Genomic DNA, 21,398 nt, shown 5'->3' on the forward strand with positions numbered 1-21,398 from the left:
TTAGCCTCATAGCGACAATGACGGCGCCTGGCAGTTCATGCCGGATGTCTTTACATGGCGGCTTGACGTGAGAACAGGAAGCAGCTGCATGCGGAGGAGGAACCTCGTCCGATTTCCGACTGAAAATGTCCGACCGTGGAGGAGATGGCACGCCTCTCTCCGGGCTCTCCGCCATGCCATAAAGCTACGAGCACCTTTTATTTCTTTCTTGCTGATGTTTCACTGTCGTTTCATTCTTTGGGGCCAAAAGGACCCGAGTGGAGGGTGTGTGTGTGTGTGTGTGTGTGTGTGTGTGTGTGTGTGTGTGTGTGTGTGTGTGTGTGTGTGTGTGTGTGTGTGTGTGTGTGGTGGGGGGGGGGGGGGTCCTGATAAAAAGACTGCCTTTTAGAAGATTAATTATAGAAGAGGGAGGGAAGCCACTACCATACCAATACCACTGTTCATTCACCCTGTGTGTGTGTGTGTGTGTGTGTGTGTGTGTGTGTGTGTGTGTGTGTGTGTGTGTGTGTGTGTGTGTGTGTGTGTGTGTGTGTGTGTGTGTGTGTGTGTGTGTGCGTGCGTGCGTGCGTGCGTGCGTGCGTGCGCGTGTGTGTGTGTGTGTGTGTGTGTGTGTGTGTGTGTGTGTGTGTGTGTGTGTGTGTGTGTTTAAATGACAAGATTTTATCACCTTCGCTCAATTAGGGAAAAAAAAATCAGTTTTTTTCTTTCCTTTTTTTTCCCGGTCGTTTCCTCTGATCTCAGATCAGATCTCTGCCCTCTGCTGCTTTTCTCTCTCTTTTTTTTTTTTTTTCTAAATTGAATTTAACAACAGATCTGAGATCAGATCAAAGCCAAAGTCACAGGAAGTGATAATCACAGCTGATTCAGCGACTCGTCTTCTACTGAGTCGCAGGTTTTCATCGAGTCCGGGTGAGGAGGAGGAGAAAGGAGGAAGGAGGAAGGAGGTCCCATCCTGCAGGAATGTGATGAGGAAAACTGGAGGAGGAAAAGAAGTGAGATCAAGATGAAGGAGGAGGTCAGTGGGGGGGGACACAGCAGGAATACAGAGGGGAAGATGAGGGGGGGAGAATACTGATGGGAGGCAACGTCATCCGTTACACCCCCGAGACCAGAAGCAGGCTTTAAAGCTGCAGTATATCGGAGTGGTTTAATACCAGCTGAGTGCACCGGGGGCAGCAGCGAGTCTTCTTTCTGTTCCCTGAATGGAGGAGAGGGACTCACCGCACCACCTGCTGGTACAAAGTGGTATCACAGGTCTGATCAGGCTGTGGTTAGCTTTGGCAGGTTTCTCTGCTGAATTCAGGTCGTTTCCGACTGAAAGTGAAACACTGGAGCTTTAAAAGTGTTTGAAAGTCGTGCTGGCGACGTCACACACGTGCAGGAGGAGGCAAATCTTCAATTAAATGCGAAACATAACCGCAGATTAAATCAAAAGGCAGGGTTTTTTTTTTTAATTAGCTTTAAATTCTTCATCATCTTCGGTTGGCCCCAAACTCTGAGTTAATTGAACTTTTACTGAAAAAGTCCCGTTAACGCCTCATCGGGGGTGAGTAGGACCAAACTAACCTTCCTGTTCGGGTCAGTAGGAAGTAATCAACACACAGGTTAGAACAGTGGAGCTCGTTGGTTCACTCATTTCTGAGTTGGTAAAAAAAAAAAAGTGTGAATGTGTGTGTTTGTATCAGTGTGTGTGTGTGTGTGTGTGTGTGTGTGTGTGTGTGTGTGTGTGTGTGTGTGTGTGTGTGTGTGTGTGCGTGCGTGAGTGAGATCACTTCCACTTAGAAACATCACATATAATCAGACACACACACACACACACAGCTGGGAGGAGGCAACAAGAGACTGAAGAGGCCGGCAGGAGGGCCGGGCCCAATTCCTGGAACAATAAAACAAAGGGGTTGGATTAATTCCTCATTTAGCTGCACACACACACACACAAACACACACACACACACACACAGAGTTTTGAACGTCCTCTCATGGTGAGATATTTATTATTTTCCTTTAATTTATTTTTGACGATGGGTTTATTTATTGTGAGAGGATGAACACAGTTTTATTAGTTTTGTACAGACTTGAAAACACACACACACACACACACACACAGTAACATATAGTCATAATACATAAATTTACCGGCTGGGAAATGACCACCGACCACTTCTTAGAGATAAGTGTAAAGAGAAATATTTTAACTGGATGAATTAGAATTTAAAAAGGGTGAAGAACAAACTTTCTTTCTTTCTATGCATCACTCCTCACTTTACTTTGAAAATCCAGTTTCTGGCCAATCGGAGGTCGAGCTGGAGGTTTGAACAAGATGTACTAACACGTCGAGAGGTGGGAGGGAAGTGGTTGTTTCCCATCGCGTCACGCTCATCCGTCTGTCCGGTGCCCCGGTGGGGGAGGGGGCGGAGTCAGGAGGGGAGGGGCGGGGCCAGAAGGGGGGGAGGGGAGTCGACATTAAGCTCAAACCGCTCCGCACTGAAACCAGGCTCACCCATCAATGGTCACATGTCGGTTTAAACTGGTTTGAGCGCCCTGGTGATAGAAAGGTAAATATCCGTCCAAACGTCCTTTAAAAGCTTTTTACCGAATGATTTCTGGTTGGTTTAAATCAGACGAATTCCCCGGCGGGAAGTTAGGCGCCTCGTCGAAAATCAGTTTGATGTAAAATGAACGTCTCTCTTCTCGTCCCCGTTTAGAAATGTGGCGACATCCAGTGGAAACCCAATGAAATCGATGTCTTTGAATGAGTGGCTGAGTTCAAGGTTTCCCGCCGTTCTCTTGAAATGTCATTCCTGTGAACTCGACTCTGGATTTAAAACCCTTTGAAACCAGAAGGCAGAGTCGCCGTTTCCCTCTTGAAATCTGTTCAATTTGCACTGACCTCCTATTGAAAGTCGACAGGAGTTCACTTAACCCCCCCGCCTCCTTAAGCCCCGCCCCCGACAGCGAACCGCAGCGGGGCTTCATTGTATCATAGCAACAGCGAATCACTGGACTCCCCATTGAGCCTGAGCGGGGAGTCAGATGTCTTTATTGTACCATAATATGATTATTATTCCTACAATTATAACTATTATTAATATTCTGAGCGGGTGCTCCTCGGCCCTCGGCGCCGGCAGGTGGGCGTCCCCGAGCCGCTGGCTGAGAAGCGCCGCTCACACTGAATCTTGTGTCTTAGTTGAGGATGGGATTGTTCATACGGGCGGCGCCGCGGGAGCGGCGGCGGTCGGATCGCGAGGCTTCGATAAAGAACATTAGCGGGAAGATTGTTAAAAAGTTTAGATTAGATTAACCTAAATGATCCCTGTTTTATTGCACTTTGGTTTTGAATATTTCCAATTCTGTTGGATTTATTTGTTCTTATTTGAAATTTTAGTTTTAACTTTAGATATTTTGATATTTCAGGAATCGAACATGGGTCTCCTCTGTAACACTTTTCCCTCTTTTGACTTTACACTGCTGCTGTCGTCTTTACTACCACCACTAGAGGGAGACATAGAGCTGAACGTGCAGCTCCAGGAGGTGGAGGTGGGCCGTACTACCTCATATCTATGAAAACTAATCAAAACCAGCCGGTGGTTTTCACGCTCGTGATTACAGAAGTGCATCGAACCGCCACTTAGAGCCGATTCTCTCGTGTTTACGTTGGTCTTCATCGAAGCTTCCCGATCCGCCGCCGCCGGCATCTCGCCGCCGCCATTCATCACTCTGCCTGGAAAAAAATAACGAAAAAAAAAAAAAAAAAACGTTTTATGCTTTGTGTTCTCGATCGCTGCTGGTGCAGAAACACACGTCGCCTTGATGCTCTCCAGGATGTAGTCAGGGCCCATTTTTTGATACCATTCGCCATTGCCTTGTTTTTATTTTTGCTGAGTTCAAATGTAATGATGATGATGATGATGATGAAGAATCTTCACGTAATAGCCTGTGTCAGTTTTTATATCATTGCCATTGCCTTCTGCTGAGTTTGTATATTTGTGTGATTTCACTAAAGTGTAATGGAAAAGTGCCACGAGGCTTGGCGTCGTTATTTCACTCACCTGCACCTTTATTCGTTACACCTGTTCAAATATCCAGTCGGCCAATCGCGTGACAGCAGATCGTTGTTTTTGTTGGACCACGGCCGGAGTGAATAGTTCCTCTGCACATGGACAATCAGAACAAAGTCTCCTCCATCGTGTCGTGACTCCCAGTCCATATTTTCCTGGGACTTTTATTTTGACAGTCACCGTAATAACAATCCAACTTGGTGGTCTGTTTTCCCGTTGTTAATGTTTATATATCGTGTTATTGTCCGCTGGAGATGTGTGTGTTTTCATATCACTAACAACCAACAGCACCCACTAGTGGCCCGACAGAAAAACGACATCATTTTCAGCGTTTCTTCCGTTTCCCCCTGTAAGCGAACATCGTTTTCAAAACGTTGCCGTGTAAATGTGAAATCATTCCGAATCGATGCATCTTTCACTTGAAACGTCAGGTAAACAAGGCCTGGGTCTCTAAACTGCTGCTCTACGGACATTTTGAAACAACCATCTCCGGAGTTTACTGACAATAACATGAAAAGAGAAAAAGTCCAGCATGTGGCAACACGTTGGACATTTTCCTCTGGGGTCTCGTTGATGGTCAGAGGAGAAACCCGCTGGTGTGGAGCTGTGAGAGGACCGGCTTCGTCTCGCGTTGGACGTCCTGCTGAGTCGCCGTCAGCCATCAAACGGCTGCACGGGCTAATTAATGGAGAGCGATGATCCAGGTGGCGATAAAGAGGCGAGTCCGTATCTCCGATTCTCAATCCTGATTAAAATACATCGGAGGCGGAGAGACGCTCTGGGAGCTCGGTCACGTAACTCTACCAGATTAGAAAAGAAGAGAGAAAAATGTACTGTTCGGCGGGTCTCACACACACACACGCCTGTCCAGATGTCTTACAGGGACACGTGATTTCACACGGGGACGACTCGCCTCAGCAGGAACGAAGACTTCAGCTCTGTTTTCTCGTAGCGTTGATTCGTGTCCAAACATCCACATCTTTACGTAATAACGGTTCTGACTGTCGATGAATGAATCCTGGAACAAGCAGTTTCTCTTTAAACGTCCTCACAAGGTCTGATATTCATGTGACCCTACAAAGATATGAGCACCAACACACACACACACACACACACACACACACACACACACACACACACACACACACACACACACACACACACACACACACACAGGCACAGCCACTCTACCAAATTAACTTTGAAATATAAATGAGAAAACACTGAATCATCAGTTTCTACTCTCTCTCTCTCACACACACACACACACACACACACACACACACACACACACACACACACACATCTGTCTTTCGATCCACTGATCCACTCGCATACTAGATTTTCTTTATGGTAAGTAGTTACTAGTTACTTACTACCTGCAGTAATTGATGAAGTAATTCCGTTACCTTAAAATCAGTTACTAGTACTGTAACTAGTGATGTTGGATGATGCACACTGGCTGAGTCCAGAGATTAGATGGAGTCGAGCTGCAGATAATGAGGCTGCCAGCATTTTTTATTTTATTTTTTTTTTTCTGGAAATGAAAATCCTCTCAATCCCTCAGGAGAAACATTAAGAGCCACACTCCAGAGATTAGAGCCAGCTCGGACCTGCAGAAGGAAAACTTTCTAATTATCACTGTTAATGATTTCTAATCTCTTATTTACATTTTTATATGTTATTTTTCTGGTAATCAAAGGTGTCCTTGTGGACCCGACTACTCTGAAAAACTGGTGACGCTCCCTCTCCGGAGAGTCGACCAGGGCCCGAGTCGTGTTGTTCATTACTCATATTTAGGTCGCGCATCCCGGCGGACTACAAATAAGGAACACTGGTATCCAGAGATTAGACCACGACCAGAAATATTCCAGAAGTGTCCCCGAAGTCTAATGAGGGAGTCTGCGTTCAGGTGATAGACACGTCCCACCGGACCAGTCTGCTCACAGTGACTGGCAACAACAGCCACCATGGAGGAGTGAGCCAGAGTAACAGCAGAGCTCCAGAGAGTACACACACACACACACACACACACACACACACACACACACACACACACACACTGGGATCACTGTATAGATCTGTGCTGGTAAATGTGATTAAGACCCCGTTTACACGACAGTGTTTCTAACTGAAGATAATTTTTGCCTTTTAACTTGAAAGCGAGTCCTTTCATCAGAATGGACTGTAATCTGAGAGTAATCTGAAGTAAACACTTCATTTCTTACTTCACAACACAGAAACTATGTTGAAATATACTTCACACTGCGGACCTCCAGTTAATTAGCTAATGGCTTGTTGGAGATGACGTCCATTAGAGCTTCTAATCAATGAATTCATCAGAGCTGACGAGGGTTTAATTGATCAGCTTCCAGCGGTCGTGTGACACAGTCGCCACGGCAACCAGGCAGGACAGTAAAGAGAAGGCTGAGTCAACAAAACCTCTGTGTGTGTGTTTGTGTGTGAAACACACTATAGCTCAAGTCAAGAACTGGAGTTAAGAAATGATCCCAAACAAACAGAAACGGACGGAAGACATGATTCTACTTCCTGTTTCAACAATAAAGAGTCCAGCCAGGTAATCTCCTGTTTTAGTTTCTGACTCCAAACTGGAATAAAGGTCTGCTCTGCCCATGTCAATGACTAAATGATAAATACTTTATAATTTCACCACTGCTGCTTGAATCCTCCCCACTGTGTCCTTTTCTCTCTTTCTCTCCCCCTCGCCTCTCACCTCTGAACAAGTGGTACGTGAGCTCCCTCTGGTGGTACATGGAAGAAAGTCATGATTTTATATATATATATATATATATATATATATATATATATATATATATATATATATATATATATTGTCTGTCAGAGTGAAGTAATCAGAACAATATCACAGGGCCGAGGTTCTAATATCTGCATGACATTTGCTGCTTCATATCTCAGGATCATCCCTGATGGTACGAATAAAGACGATCTTTATCTCTTTAAGATTTTACTGGCTGCGAGTAACAAAATCATCACAAAACATCGTCTCCAGAAAGATCGATCCAACACAGCAGCTGCGTCCGCTAAACCAGAACTCTGCAACATGAATGACCAAAAGAGACATTTTTCAGATTTTCCACCAAATCAAGCTGAACTGGATTAAAGCAGCTCCATAGATACTGTTTGGAAACCAAAACTCTCATGTTGCATTTGTGAAGTTTCAGTTCCACTTTAGAAAGGATAGAGTGTGTAACAGAGTGGATAACAGACTTTGCCTGCAGTTCTTTCCTGCTGACACCAGGTGGGGCTCAGCTCCTAATGAGCAGTGGCTCCTGGCTGTGAGCCAATCAGCTTGCAGCTCTGAGGGAGGACCCGCCCACAGTTTCAACCTGATTTCACAGAAACGAAAGTGTGAGAGTGCAGAAGAGACCTGAGCCAGTCTGAAGCCACGTTCAGACCCGGACCTCCACCAAGAGGTGAGTCTAGCTCCTCTAGCTCCTCCTGCTCCTCCAGCTCCTCCTGCCCCTCCAGCTCCTCCAGCTCCTCCAGCCCCTCCATCTCCTCCAGCTCCTCCTGCTCCTCCAGCTCCTCCAGCTCCTCCAGCAGGCTGGGTTGGTCGTCGTTGTCTGGTTCTGTGTTTTGTCTTCAGAAACTGGTTGAAATCGTCTCCTGAACTTCAGTCTCACTTCACACTTCCTGCTGACACGAGGCCTCAAAGAGAAACTAACTTCCTGGTTGTTATTAAATCCAGTCAGTGGGTTTTTATTGAGAAAGTAGAGGAGTTACTTTCCTGGTTAGTAACTAGTTACCTGGTGAAGTTTGTGCTGGGGTGAGATGTGTGGATTAAAGCTGTGTGAGTCAGTCAGGATCTCCAGCGTCACTTTAAAAATGTCAGTGAGTGAAACGATCACCTGGTGGCTCAAACAAGAGGACCCAGTAAGTATGATTAAAAAAATAATATAATGATAAAATAATAACTGAGTCGAACTTCAATGTGGTAATTTTTATTCATTATTGATCCAGAAAAAAAAAAAATCCAGAAAATACTACAGACATTCTCAGTCCAACACCGCCACCTGCTGTCAACAGCTGGTACATGAGTCTCAATGATTATACTTCTGACATGTATTTATACCTATAGAAATATTTTTTCTATTAATAATATATGTGGAATTAGATCTATATTTTGTATCTACTTGTATATGTAAATATATATACAGTATGTATTTTAGTCTATGTATATTTGTTGATATATCTATGTCTCTACTTTAATGTGTCTTTTTGTTTACTTATATTTATCAACTTATATATAACTTCCTTCAGTTAGTGGAAAAAGATGCTCTATAATTATGGAGCTTAATCCAGGCCAGAAAGTTTGTTTATTTTAAAACATAAACAAAAACAAAAAGAAGAAAAATAGGGAAACATTGATTGGGTGTTAAGCTTAACAATCTGGAGTATTTTACAGTTTTTATATCTTGGTAATTACTAAGAATAATCCAATACAGCCTGTAAAAGTGATCTGTGTCCTCAGCTTCACTGAATTTACAGCTATTGGTTGAATACTGTGCACAGAGTATTGACTTATATAGTTCAAAGTTCCCACTGTACCTGAAGGCAACACGCAGGGACGGTCCTGAGCTTTCTTTGAAGCTGTCACTCACAATCCACGCCCATCTCGGTCCAAGCCACGCCCCCCCCCCCAGAACAGGGCCAGAAGTTTGAACCTGAAAAAATATGATCTGAAAGTGAAAGAAAGTTTTGAAGGTGAAAAAAAAAAAAAGTAAAACCTGAAAACAGGATTTGAATATGAAAAAAGATCCTAATCTGAAAACAATAAACCTGCAGCTGAAAAAATAAAACCTAAAAGTTGATAAGTATATAATTCAAGGTGTATACCCAATCAAGGTAGGCCCTCCCTTTGACTCCTCCCACAATGAGGCAGCTCTGCTCTGGCACATGGCACCACGAGAGGAAGTACTTCGTCCTCTTCCCAAGATGGGCATGGAGCCAGTCCAGCTCACACAGACACAGCAGATTCTGAATGCAGCTCCTATGATCCAATATTCAAATGGAGGAAAATGAAGAAGGAGCTAGAAACTTTTAAAACAATGATTTTGGACCAATGAGACCATGAGAAAGTGTCGAAAAGCTGCATAATATGACTGGTTTAATACGGATTTTATGCTCAGTAGATGGACAATAACGTTTGCACAACACCCACTAGTGGCCTGGCATGCTAACTACATCATTTTCACCATTTCTGTCGTCTCCATGGAAACATACATTGTTTTCAAACATTGCAGTGAAACGTGAAACTTTTCTGAAATGAAAACGCAAAAACGGGCTGTTGGGACAATTTGAACTGACACTGTGTGTGTGTGTGTGTGTGTGTGTGTGTGTGTGTGTGTGTGTGTGTGTGTGTGTGTGTGTGTGTGTGTGTGTGTGTGTGTGTGTGTGTGTGTGTGTGTGTAGACATGTCTGCAGCCAGCAGTCATCGTTCTGAGGAGGACTTTCTGTGCTCCATCTGTCTGGAGGTCTTCACGGACCCCGTCAGCACCTCCTGTGGTCACACCTTCTGCAGGAGCTGTCTCACGCTGCACTGGACCGCCGGCAACGTCGTCTCCTGTCCCGTGTGCAAACACGTCTTCACGGACAAACCGGAGCTCCACGTCAACATAGTTATCAAAGAGATGGTTTCTCAGCTGAGACGTGAGGATCGGCAGCAGCCGGGCGGCGGCGGCGATAGCGGCGGCGGCGATAGCGGCGGCGCCAGTGCCTCAGAGCAAAGTGCCGCAGAAGGAGGCGTCCTCTGTGACCTCTGCACCGGGACCAGACTGAAGGCCTTCAAGTCCTGCCTGGTGTGCCTGAGCTCGTACTGCAAGACTCACCTGGAGCCTCATGGCAGCAGGTCGGCCCTGAGAAGACACCAGCTGGTGGAGCCTGTGGACAACCTGGAGGGACGCTTGTGTCCGCGGCACGACAAGCCTCTGGAGCTGTTCTGCCAGAGCGACCAGGCCTGTGTGTGCATGCTCTGCTCCATCCTGGAGCACAAGAACCACCAGCTTGTTCCCCTGAGGGACGAAGCCGAGGCCAAGAAGGCCGAGCTGGGTAAGGTGGAGGCTGAACTCCAGCAGGTGATCCAAAGGAAACAGGAGAAGATGGAGGAGATCAGGAAGGTGGTGAGGTCCAGTAAAGAGGCCGCGGACGAGGCTGAAGCAGAAGGTGTGGCGGTGTTCACAGCTCTGGTGCAGGCTGCTCAGGAAGGCCTGAAGCGCCTCAGGGAGGACGTGGACGAGACGCGCCGGGCCAAAGAGAAAGTGGCTGAAGGTCTCCTGGAAGATCTGGACCAGGAGCTCTGTGAGCTGCTGAGGAAGCGTTCTGAGCTGCAGCAGCTCTCACACTCTGAAGACCACCTCCACCTCCTCCAAAGCCTTCCCACCCTGACGACTGCTGCCCCGGCCGGCTGGGAGGAGGTGGAGGACGGCGTCAGTGCTCCGCTGTACGGGGAAATGGTGGCGAGAGCCGTGGCTCGGCTGGAGGAGACCGTAAAGACGAGGATTGAGAAGCTGCGTGAGTCCGGGCTGAGGAAGGTCCAGCAGTACGCAGTGGACGTGACCCTGGACCCTGAAACCGTGAACCTCTGGCTCCACCTGTCTGAGGACAGGAAGCAGGTTCATGATGACAATGTATGGAAAGAACTTCCAGGAAATCCAAAGAGATTCATGATTTTAATTTCTGTTTTAGGGGAGCAGAGCTTCTCATCAGGCAGATTTTACTTTGAGGTTCAGGTTCAAAGAAAGACTGAGTGGTATCTCGGAGTCGTCGTAGAGTCGATTGAAAGGGAGGGCTTCAAGGATATGGCACCTGAGAATGGCTTTTGGGTTTTAAGTCTGGAAAACAAACGTAAGTACCAAATAAATGACTCCCCTTCAGTCAACCTCAAGCTTCAGTCGCGTCCTAAGAGAGTCGGGGTGTTCGTGGACTATGACGAGGGTCTGGTCTCCTTTTATGACGCTGACACTGCAGCTCTGATTCATTCGTTCACTGGCTGCTGCTTCACTGAGAAAGTCTTCCCATTCTTCAGTCCCGGTGTGATGCATGGTTCTTTAAACTCTGAACCTCTGATCATCAGTTCTCTCAATGAAATAGGTGAAATTTATGAGCTCCCCGATTTATTTGAATAATGGAGCAACAAACACTGTCTCTGGCCGCTGAAGTAGAATCACATGAATAAAAATCTAATACCAGGATCGTTAAAGTAGAATCTAAATCAGAGTCGACTCAGGAGAGAAAATCAACCAATAACCCAAAGTGTAATTGAGTATCAGAAGCACCAAAGTCAAACCACCAGAGGTGGATCTGCTGCTACGGTCAAGTGGTGCCTTGTTTCCACTGTCGCAGTACGACACGGTATGTATGGTAAGGTACGGTCAAACGAACCCAGACCCAACTCTGCAGAGGGTACTCTTAAAATGTAGGAGGGTTGTGAAGCAAAGCCGTGAGCCTCCGTGTCTGTGATTTGGAAAACTTTCTCATTCCGAACAGCAGCGTCCAGCTTCCACTGAAGCTCCTCCTCTCCTGGTACTGAGAGGAGCGCCTGCACCTCGTCTGAACACCAGGGGGCAGTGCAGCACCAACATTCCAATAAACCAGTTAACAAAACAAGCAGTGAGCGCAAAGTGGAGTATATGAACAACAACAGGAGGGTTTATACTGCCGGTGAGATATTAAAATATTGCAGCTTGTCCAGAGTGACAATCCTCACTGACCAATCAGCAGACGGCTGTTTTGTAGCTCCGCCTTATGGAACCCGTACTGATGTGCTCGGTACCGCAACAGAGGGGTTACGAAGAATGGTCACCGTTGGATACGGTTCTTGCACTCCTATAAACTTTTGTCCATGGAAACGCAGGAGAACTCGTCCCATACCAGAACATCCAGTTGGTAGAGCGTGAGACTCACAATCTCAAGGTGGTGGGTTCATGTCCCACGCCGGGCGCCACCAATGTGATCTGGGTGACGGTGCTCAGACTGCCGCCCCCGCGACCCGGAAACAGATAAGCGGGAGAAGATGGATGGATGGATGGATGGATGAATTAAAGAAATGAAAGTAGAATCCAGAACTCGCAGTAACTATGGAAGAACCAGTACCAGAGACAGAAATGTAGAATCGAGGTGTAATCCAACGCCAGAGTCAAAGTGAAAACCAGGACCAGCGGCACCGGAGTAGAGTTAACGGTGGAAGCCAGAGACAGTGAAGTAAAGTGGATTACTAGAGTCGAAAAAGTAGAATCCAGTGTTGTGTACAGTCGGAACCAAAGGCAACAGCCACAGGAATTCGATAGCCGCGGCTCCAAAGTTATAAAGAAAGTGGAACGTCATTCCACAGTCAAGAAAATAGAATCTCTGCTCTGTATAATCAGTTTATACGGTTTGTAATATTTCCGTCGTTGTGTTTTTCCATTAGTTTGTAGAAGTGAATCAGATTCGGTCAATGACAGTTTAGCAAAGAAGGTTTTGTTACTGACACATTCATATCTTTGTTTTTGTTTGGGGGTTTTTTGCGCGAAACTTTTTGAAATGAGATGTGAAACAATTTGTGTAAAACAACATAATTGTCATAACAATATTAAATAAACATTTAAATGTCTTTCAAACAAAGGCTGATGACAAGTAACTTCAGGGTCGTATGTTTGTGTATCAGTGGACACTCTTTGTTGTTGTTTGTATCTGTGGTTGTTTTGGGTCTCTGTGATTGTTTTGTCAACTCGTTGCTATTTTACTTTTTACAGTAATTGTGTGTCTCTTAGTTGTTGTTTTGTTTCTTTCTGTAGTTGTTTTATGTCTCTGTACAGTTTTGTATCTCTGTAGTTGTCTTGCATCTCATTGTTGTTTTTTGTTTTTGTTGTTGTTTTGTCTCTTTGTTGTTTTTATGTGGCCTCATTGTATTTTCTGTCTTTTGTTGTTTTTTGGAGTTGATATGTTTGTTTGTTTTTGTGATTTGTTTTTCTCACCATGTTTAATTTTTGTGTGTGTGTGTGTGTGTGTGCTTTAGCAGTAAGGTCACTCTTGGTTAATCTTCCTCTTACGGCAGCTTTTGAATCATTAATGATTGGGTGTGAGACGTCACATGACCCGGTCACATGACCCACAGTGACTCATGTTTAATGAATGAAATGGTCGGCTGGGTTTTTAAATTGAATTTAATCAGATGGCTGATGACAAACGTTTTTCATCTAAAATAGTTATTCCTGAAACACCTGATTTCAGTATTGAAGGTAATAAATTAATTCCATTTTTTGTTTTCCTCTTTGCATTTTAGTTGCGTCATTTCGTTTGCTTTATATATTTCTTTTGTCAATGCTCTTCTGAATATAATATAATACGAGGATAAAGCATTTGCTTTATTTATCCTCGTTTGTTCTATATACCTCTCCTAATCACTTTGTTTTAATCAAATTCATAATCTTAATCACTTAAGATTAATAATCATAATCACTTTGTTTTCATGTATTTCCTTTATTTCTTCGTAAAGCACTCTGAATTGTGAATATTTATTTTTTGTCAATACTCTTTTGAATATTTTAAATTAATATTTGTTTAATTAGTTCATTTAATCAATTTGTTGTAAAACACACGGCCACATCGTGACGTCATGACGTCTAAACCCCGCCCGCTCCGCCTCGCCCCATCCAATCAGGATTGAGGATGAGTTGGCAGTTAAACACACCGGAAGTGTTTATGTTGTTAGGCGGCTAGGCTAACAGGCTAATTCTCTGGAGCGGCGGCGGCTTGCAGACCGATTCTCTCCGAGGCTGCTGAAGATTTCCAGGTTGGTAAAGCGGGAGGAAGGTGTGAGGAAGGGCGGCCTGGAGGAGCTGCGGACCTCCGGAGCTCCAGAGCTCCGCTTCACCTGAACCCGCTGCGGAAAACACGGGCTGACATGCTAACAAACCAGAACCAGCTGCAGGCAACAAACTGCTGAAATGAGAGTTTTATCGCAGTTTGAGACTTCGAGTTTAATAATATTGTGTTTTTATTGAATGTTAAGACGTTGCAGGAAGGAAATTGAGCCCCAGCTGCCGGATGGATGAGTGTTTTAGTGGGAAAAGAGCTAGCATGCTAGTTAGCTCGGTCCATGCTGTCACAGTAAATAAACATCCTGATCCACTTAATCTCAATTTAATCTCAGCAGACACACAAACATCCACATCTATGACCATAGTCCGACTGAATTAGTCAAATCCTGAGTTGTTGGCGGTTGGATTGATCACTGACGTTTCCACATTAGTTTCACCAGCTGAAATACTTTACTAATCCCTGGGGGGAATTCTTGCAAAGTTCCAGCTTTGTGTTTAAAATAACTAATGAAATATGTATTTATTACGTTCTACATTATTTTTAAGTCCATCTCTTTTTTGTTTGAACGACTCCAATATTTAACAGGATCACTATTAGAAAGTTATCAACGTGATTTCTGGAAATGAAACAGATTTTAAAGGGACTCTGGTTCTTTTCTTTCCACTCTAAGTCTTTAAGTATTGTCAGATTTCTGAATGCACTTTGTTTTCTGTGTAGCTACATGGATTGGGTGAAGTTTTAAGCTTGCTTAATGTGATTGTTTTCTGTCACATCAGTGTATATTAGTTTAATTTGAACATGGAGTTAGATTTGCATTTCTATGTTGGAGTTTTGGGGGGGGGGGTCACATTTTTAAACGGGGTGTGGCTGCAAACATCTGAAAGGTTGGATTTTATATTTGGCTCCTGTAAATTTGGACTGTGGCCGTTAACAGGCCGGTTGTCTTGTTGACTCGACCAGTTCTGGGTTTGGGTTTGTTGGACTGATTGGTGGCATCAAAAAGGATTAAAAATCACCTAAACAATCCCAACTGAAAGCCACTTAATCTCGAACAAGGAATCCGACTTCACTGACGACGCCAGACAATTAAATCAGTTTAGAAATATTTAAGTATTGAACTAAAACGTTCTTTATCACCAGTGTGGATTTGATTAAACTGGCGTCTTGATTCTCAGTCGTTTCTGTTTCCAGCTAATTTAGAAAGACTTGATCAGTGCTGCAGCTGTTTATTCCAGCTCCTGTAGATGTTTTGGGATGAGGAGGTTCAGAGAGCAGTCACATGTTCCTGATGAAGGTCAGATGACGGGTGAATAATCGGGAACAAGAAGTCTGAGTGTTTTCGGCTCTCGCTGGCTGAAGCTGAGATCTGCTGCTTTAACTTGAGTCACTTTCACTCCTAAAGAAGTTTGCTTGATTTATTTATTTAGTAGTTTCTGCTGTTTTCAGTCTCAGCCTCTTTGTACACGACGTTTCAGGAGAAAACGCATCGGTTTTGCTTTTCTGTTTCAGAAAAGTTTACGCAGCAACAATGTCTGTTTACACAGAAACACTGAAAACTATGTAGTTTTCCTATTTGGCCACTAGTGGGTGCTGCGGTTTGTTTTTGTAATGAAACCAAGAGAACACTGAGCTCTAAATATTAACAACGGAAGAACACGGACAGTCTAGTGGACAGACCACCAAGTTGGATTGTTAATATGGTGACTGTCAAAATAAAAGCACCAAGTCCCAGGAGAATAGACTGGGAGTCATGAAACATTGTTCTGATTGGCTCTACTGAGCATGTGCAGAACAACGAGTCACTACGGCTGTGGAGCACATGGCCAGTAGTTGTGTTCTCAGTGGCTTTCGGGCGCCGTCGTCGTGTAAACAGACGCCCCAAAACTCGATGAAAGTGTTTCGTTTTCACTTCAACATTGTTGTGTAAACGACCCCTGAACCCGAACGGGTTTTGAGAAGCTGGTCTGAGGAATTGTTCCGAGGTTCAGTGAGAGGATTTGTTCTGCTGAAACTAAAGTCGCCGTTTGTTTCCTGGTCAGAAGCCATGAGTCTGCAGTGGACGGCCGTGGCCACCTTCCTCTACGCCGAGGTCTTCTTGGTTCTTCTGCTCTGCATCCCCTTCATCTCTCCCAAAAGGTCAGACACACACACACACACACACACACACACACACACACACACACACACACACACACACACACACACACACACACACACAGACAGACCTGATGTGTTTGTGTTTCCAGATGGAGCAAGATCTTCAAGTCCCGGATCATGCAGACCATCGCTCTGTACGGAAACACCTCCTTCCTGGTGGCCATAGCCATCCTCGTCTTCCTCCTCATCGGTGGGTCTCCACACCACCGCCGCCGCCGAGTGTCTTATTGTGAAATCTCTGCTTCACCCGTTTCCCGTCTCCCCGGCCAGACGCCTTCCGTGAGGTGAGGAAGTACAGCGTGACGGAGAGGGTGGACATGGCCAACCACCCGACGGCCATCGAGCACATTCACATGAAGCTGTTCAGAGCGCAGAGGAACGAGTACATCGCCGGCTTCGCCCTGCTGCTCTGCCTGTGAGACACACACACACACACACACACACACACACACACACACACACACACACACACACACACACACACACACAAAGTTCAGCTGGAAAGAATCTTCCTCACTGTGTGGTCTGATGGCGCCACCTGCAGGTCAGACATGGACCAAACAACCAGGATTTATTAAAGGCATAATGTTAGACCAGGGCTGTCAAACATAAAGCCCGTGGTCCAAAACTGTCCAAACTGTCCCACTAGAGTCTCCAGTCGGGCCAAAACCACCAAGCAAAGAGTAGAAATTTCAACAAAAATATTGATGCTTTATTTTTTCCAAACCAAATGTCTGAAGAGCAGCAACACGACACCGAGAGCTGAGCTGACAGATCAAGTGATTCTGCAGGGAAAGATGGCTAACTAGCATTAGCATCAGAGTCATGCTGTCAGTTTGTTTGTTTAAAAAAAGTTTAAGACATTTCACTGCATTTTCCATCAGATAGTATCATTACAATCGGCTTCATGTTGAGATTGGAATTGGAATTTTGTGAAAATATAGACGTTTTCATCACGTATTCTCTGTATCGCAATGTGGAAGAACTTTAAAGTTTAAATGGCAGGGGGCAGCAGTGGCCTGGCCTGGCCTGCAGGGGGCAGCAGTGGCCTGGCCTGGCCTGCAGGGGGCAGCAGTGGCCTGGCCTGGCCTGCAGGGGGCAGCAGCTTCTTTATTCTCCAGCGAGAGCTGCAAGCAGCAGCACCTGTTTCTATTTTTTTTTTTTCCCCCAGAGTGGAAACTGAGCCGGCGGCAGCTGCTCTGATTATTTCAGGCGTGTGACGTCATTGCACCGCCATGTTGGGGACGGAGTGACTTCCTCCCGTTTGCGTGGCATTTGACGGCCTACCCGAGTGTGACGACTCCCCGCCGCGGCGCCCGGGTCAGAACTTGATCGGGCTATATGTGGACATTTTGTGTTGCTGCAGCGGTGCAGAGTGAAAATAGCAGCACGCCGTCCAGACCAGACATTCGCCAGGGTCACATGACGGTGAATCAGCCGCCTCGTGCTTCCTGCTCACTCACATCGTTTACATCCAGTCTCCCCTGGAAACCAAACGCCAACGGGTCACCTCGAAGGTTTGATTCATCAGAAGGTTCCAGAGTTTTATTCTCATGTGGCTCATCGTAGCTTCTGGTTCTGGTGTGGACCTGCTGGTTGTGGTCTATACCTGCTGGTTGTGGTCTGGACCCGTGATCCGTTTCAGATGACAACACTAAACTTTTGTTTTGGTTTCCATGACAACGCTACTCGGAGCCTCTGAAGACTCGTCGTCATGGAAACGCAACTTTTCTGAAACGCTGCTTCTCCACATGCTCAGTAGAGCCAATAGGAACAAAGTTTTCCTCCCTGGAGTCATGACACCCAGTCCATATTCTCCTGGGACTTGGTGCTTTTATTTTGACAGTCACCATAATAACAATCCAACTTGGTGGTCTGTCCGTGTTCTCTGCTGTTTTGTTTCATCACAAAAACAAACGGCACCAACTTGCGGCCCGACATGAAAACTACATCGGTTTCAGTGTTTCAAGGTAGAAGTGAAACTTTTCTGAAATGAAAACACAGAACGATGTTTTAATTTGAAACGTTGCGTAATCGAGACGTCGGAGTGAAAACAGCAGCCTGGTGAATTACTGGGGCAATTATTCATGCACCACTGCAGTTGTTACCCCCCCGCTGTGGTTATCATTACATCACCTCCTGCCACCAAATGTCGTGTGTGTGTTCGTGTGGGGGTGGGGGTGGTTTTTATTCTGTACTCGTGAGGAGCGTCAGTTCCTCCTCTGGCCTGCAGGTGGTGCCAGCATCACACAAATTGAAACAGCTGAACGTTTTTTTTTTTTTTTTTTTTTTACTGGAGAACCTCGGTGCTTCACACACAGGGTGTCACACACGTTTTGTTATTAGCTTTGTTAGCTTCCATGCTAACGGCCAGTGTGTTTCTGGTGCAGGTTGCTGCGCCGGCTGGCCACGCTGCTCTCCCAGCAGGCCTCGCTCATGGCGTCCAATGAAGCCTTCAAGAAGCAGGCGGAGAGCGCCACCAACGCTGCCAAGAAGTACATGGAGGAGAACGAGCAGCTGCTGGAGGTCTCACACACACACACACACACACACTAAACACACACACACATTCAACACACGTGCTGTTTTGCTGTTGGCTCCGCCCCCTGCGGTCATGTGACGCTGGCGGTGATGCTGACCTCTCTGAACCTGCTGCTGGATTCGGTTCACGGCAGTAAAATGTTTTATGGTCGGATCCCAGCAGCTGCTTCGCTCCGTCACAGCAAACCTCCGCCTTTTACCTTTAATCTCTTTATGTGACGGCGTGAAACCCGACACCCTCGTGTGTGTGTGTGTGTGTGTGTGTGTGTGTGTGTGTGTGTGTGTGTGTGTGTGTGTGTGTGTGTGTGTGTGTGTGTGTGTGTGTGTGTGTGTGTGTGTGTGTGTGTGTGTGTGTGTGTGTGTGTGTGTGTGTGTGTGTGTGTGTGTGTGTGTGTGTGTGTGTGTGTGTGTGTGTGTGTGTGTGTGTGTGTGTGTGTGTGTGTGTGTGTGTGTGTGTGTGTGTCCAGTTGACTTGAGAAACTTTCTTCTGGTTCGTTGGTTTGAACAGGAACTGAAAGACGCCGGCGTTGAAGCGCCGGACAGCCAGAAGAAGAAAGGAGTGACGGAGGAGAACTTAACTCTGAAGGAGGAGGTGAAGAGTCTGAAGGACGAGCTGGACGCCACCAAGAAAGGTGAGAGAGGGAGGGAGGGGGAGGGAGAGGGGGACAGAGAGAGAGGTGGGGGAGGGGGAGACGGGTTCAGTCTAGAAAAATCCGTCGCGACACAAAATGTTTGTTTTTGTTTTCGACGTTCTGAAATAAACTGGCTTTTTTTTTGTGAACAAATGAAGCCGATTCTTCTCCTCCTTCTTCTCCTCCTCCGTCACTCTGGTTGTTTTCTGTTCACCGGCTGATTTTAACTGCGGCAGAATTGAAAACAAAACAAAGTGTGTAATTTGTCACCTGGATCCTCGGTGTTGCAGCTCTGCAGTCGTCTGACCGAGACGTTTCTGCAATGAAGAAACAGGCGGAGAATCTGACGGTGGAGTACGACCGCCTGCTGGAGGAGCACAGCAAGCTGCTGGTACACACACACACACACACACACACACACACACACACACACACACACACACACACACTGTTTTCTTTACGGCCTTTTAATCGTCGTTTTCTTTGTTTTTCAGGCGAGCGGCGACAAAAAGTCAGACTGAGGAAGACGAGGGTTTCCTCTCACCTTCGTCCTCTTCATCTGGCCAGCCGGCGGCGGCGAGCTCTTGATTGGCTCATCACGTGATGAGCGTCAGCGCCTGAACGATGCTTCTTCTGTCACTTTCTTTGTTTTATGTTGAAGAGGAAAGTTGTTTTTTTTCCCCGCAGGAAGTCGAGCCGCGTTCCAAAATAAATCCGCGCGATTTCGACTTCAGACGCGAGAAAACGCTGGACTCTTCTTCTCATTCCGACTTTCTTCTTTTGGTTCCATGGCGTCGCCGTTCACTCCATCATTCCGCTCTTCTTGTCGAGGGAAAGGTATTTCCTGAGCGTCGTTCCAGAACGGCGGCGCTCTGCGGAACCTCGCCGCTTTTCTCGGTGTTCAGGTGTAAAATGTGACGCCAACGGTGGATTTCTTCAGTTTTGATGGTTTGATTGTGACGCCTTAAAGGTTAAAGGTTAAAGGTAACAGAACTGAAGCCACCCAGACTCACTGCTGCCCCCTAGAGCACGGAGGAGGTATCATCAGTCTGATCCCGCACCTTTAAAATCCACTGCTTCTTTAATAAACACGGTTAATATCAACATGAACACACGTGGGAACCTTTATTCTGAAAACCAACGTGGCCCTGGTTTACACAATTTTGAAAAAGGTTAAAATTTTGGGGCAAAATGGGGAATAAAATTTATTTTTGTTTTCTTCTGAATTTATGAAACTATTTTCGACGTAGTTCGGTGTGGTTGTTGGGTTGATTCCTCACGGTTCTCGTGTCTCCGTCTGTGGGCGGGGTTTTGGGTGCAGTCGTTTCCGTCGTCCTGCTTTTTCATGGGAAAACTTCGTACATGAAAAAGTTACGACGGTAAAATGTGAATGTAGCTTCAGTTGGCGTTTCGCTCTAATTTCTGACCTTTTGTCTCTGGAACTTCACGTTTCGGGGAAATTCCCTTTTTACGAAAAATTCTTGAAAAAAATCTTGTCGGATTTTCTCGTGTCGAACTGCTAGCTTTACGTCTAAATTGCTCTCGAACTGCATGAAACTTTTTTTTTTTTCCAGTTTACTTTTTCTGTTGTGATTTTTATCAAAATAAAATGTTTCTTCAGAGAAAACTGTTTGTTTCATTGTTTACCAACAACTTCCTGAATTAGTTTTTTTTCACTTACTAAAGTGAATGATGGGGTTCCTCAGGGTTCTGGATTGGGACACACATTTTTTTTATTTACTCTACAGAAGTTTCCTTAAATCTTCATCATCAAGCGGTCTGGGACTTGAAATGTTTCTACTGTGAGGCGAGGAGTCTTAACCACTGCACCACCGTGCCGCCACACACAGGATGCTCTGCAATAATGTCCCAATCTACACATTCAAATCAATTCAACTTTATTTATAAAACACCACATGCAGCGCGGTCATTTCTAGACGCTTTTAACATGGAGAACCAGAGACGACACATCTGTCACGTCCTCCTCAGGCAGCTGTTCCTCCTTCCTCCTTCCTCCTCTCTCCCTCCTCTGGCAGCTGTTCCTTCTGATCGTCTCGGTTTTCAAAGTTCCTGGAAGTTGAAACTGTTCCTGCGGTTTTCACGTCAGAGAAACTTCAAACCTGCATCACAGTGGGAATCAAAGCTCGTGTGTGTGTGTGTGTGTGTG

The 21,398-nt window shown here is 45.7% G+C and overlaps 2 protein-coding genes across 3 annotated transcripts; both read left to right on the forward strand.

The window, feature by feature from the left end:
* The first annotated feature begins 7,434 nt into the window (after window positions 1-7,434).
* On the forward strand, window positions 7,435-13,449 carry LOC308113927 (E3 ubiquitin-protein ligase TRIM21-like). Its single transcript, XM_080470494.1, has 2 exons — window positions 7,435-7,513; window positions 9,513-13,449. The coding sequence occupies exon 2, from the start codon at window positions 9,515-9,517 to the stop codon at window positions 11,222-11,224; it is 1,710 nt and encodes a 569-aa protein (XP_080326620.1). The 5' UTR covers window positions 7,435-7,513; window positions 9,513-9,514; the 3' UTR covers window positions 11,225-13,449.
* A 285-nt stretch (window positions 13,450-13,734) lies between these two features.
* On the forward strand, window positions 13,735-20,852 carry bcap31 (B cell receptor associated protein 31). 2 transcript variants are annotated; one of them, XM_080470503.1, is made up of 8 exons: window positions 13,735-13,872; window positions 15,941-16,037; window positions 16,148-16,248; window positions 16,329-16,473; window positions 18,449-18,584; window positions 19,108-19,231; window positions 19,522-19,622; window positions 19,726-20,852. In XM_080470503.1, exons 2-8 carry the CDS (start codon window positions 15,946-15,948, stop codon window positions 19,750-19,752), a joined length of 726 nt encoding a protein of 241 aa, XP_080326629.1. In that variant the 5' UTR covers window positions 13,735-13,872; window positions 15,941-15,945; the 3' UTR covers window positions 19,753-20,852. The 2 variants fall into 2 exon arrangements, with proteins under 2 accessions (XP_080326629.1, XP_080326630.1); XM_080470504.1 differs by having other exon boundaries at window positions 13,745-13,872; window positions 15,944-16,037.
* Window positions 20,853-21,398: the final 546 nt, after the last annotated feature.

This window comes from Lipophrys pholis (genome assembly GCF_963383615.2).
Source record: "Lipophrys pholis genome assembly, chromosome: 8".
In the NCBI taxonomy this organism is placed as follows: domain Eukaryota; kingdom Metazoa; phylum Chordata; class Actinopteri; order Blenniiformes; family Blenniidae; genus Lipophrys; species Lipophrys pholis.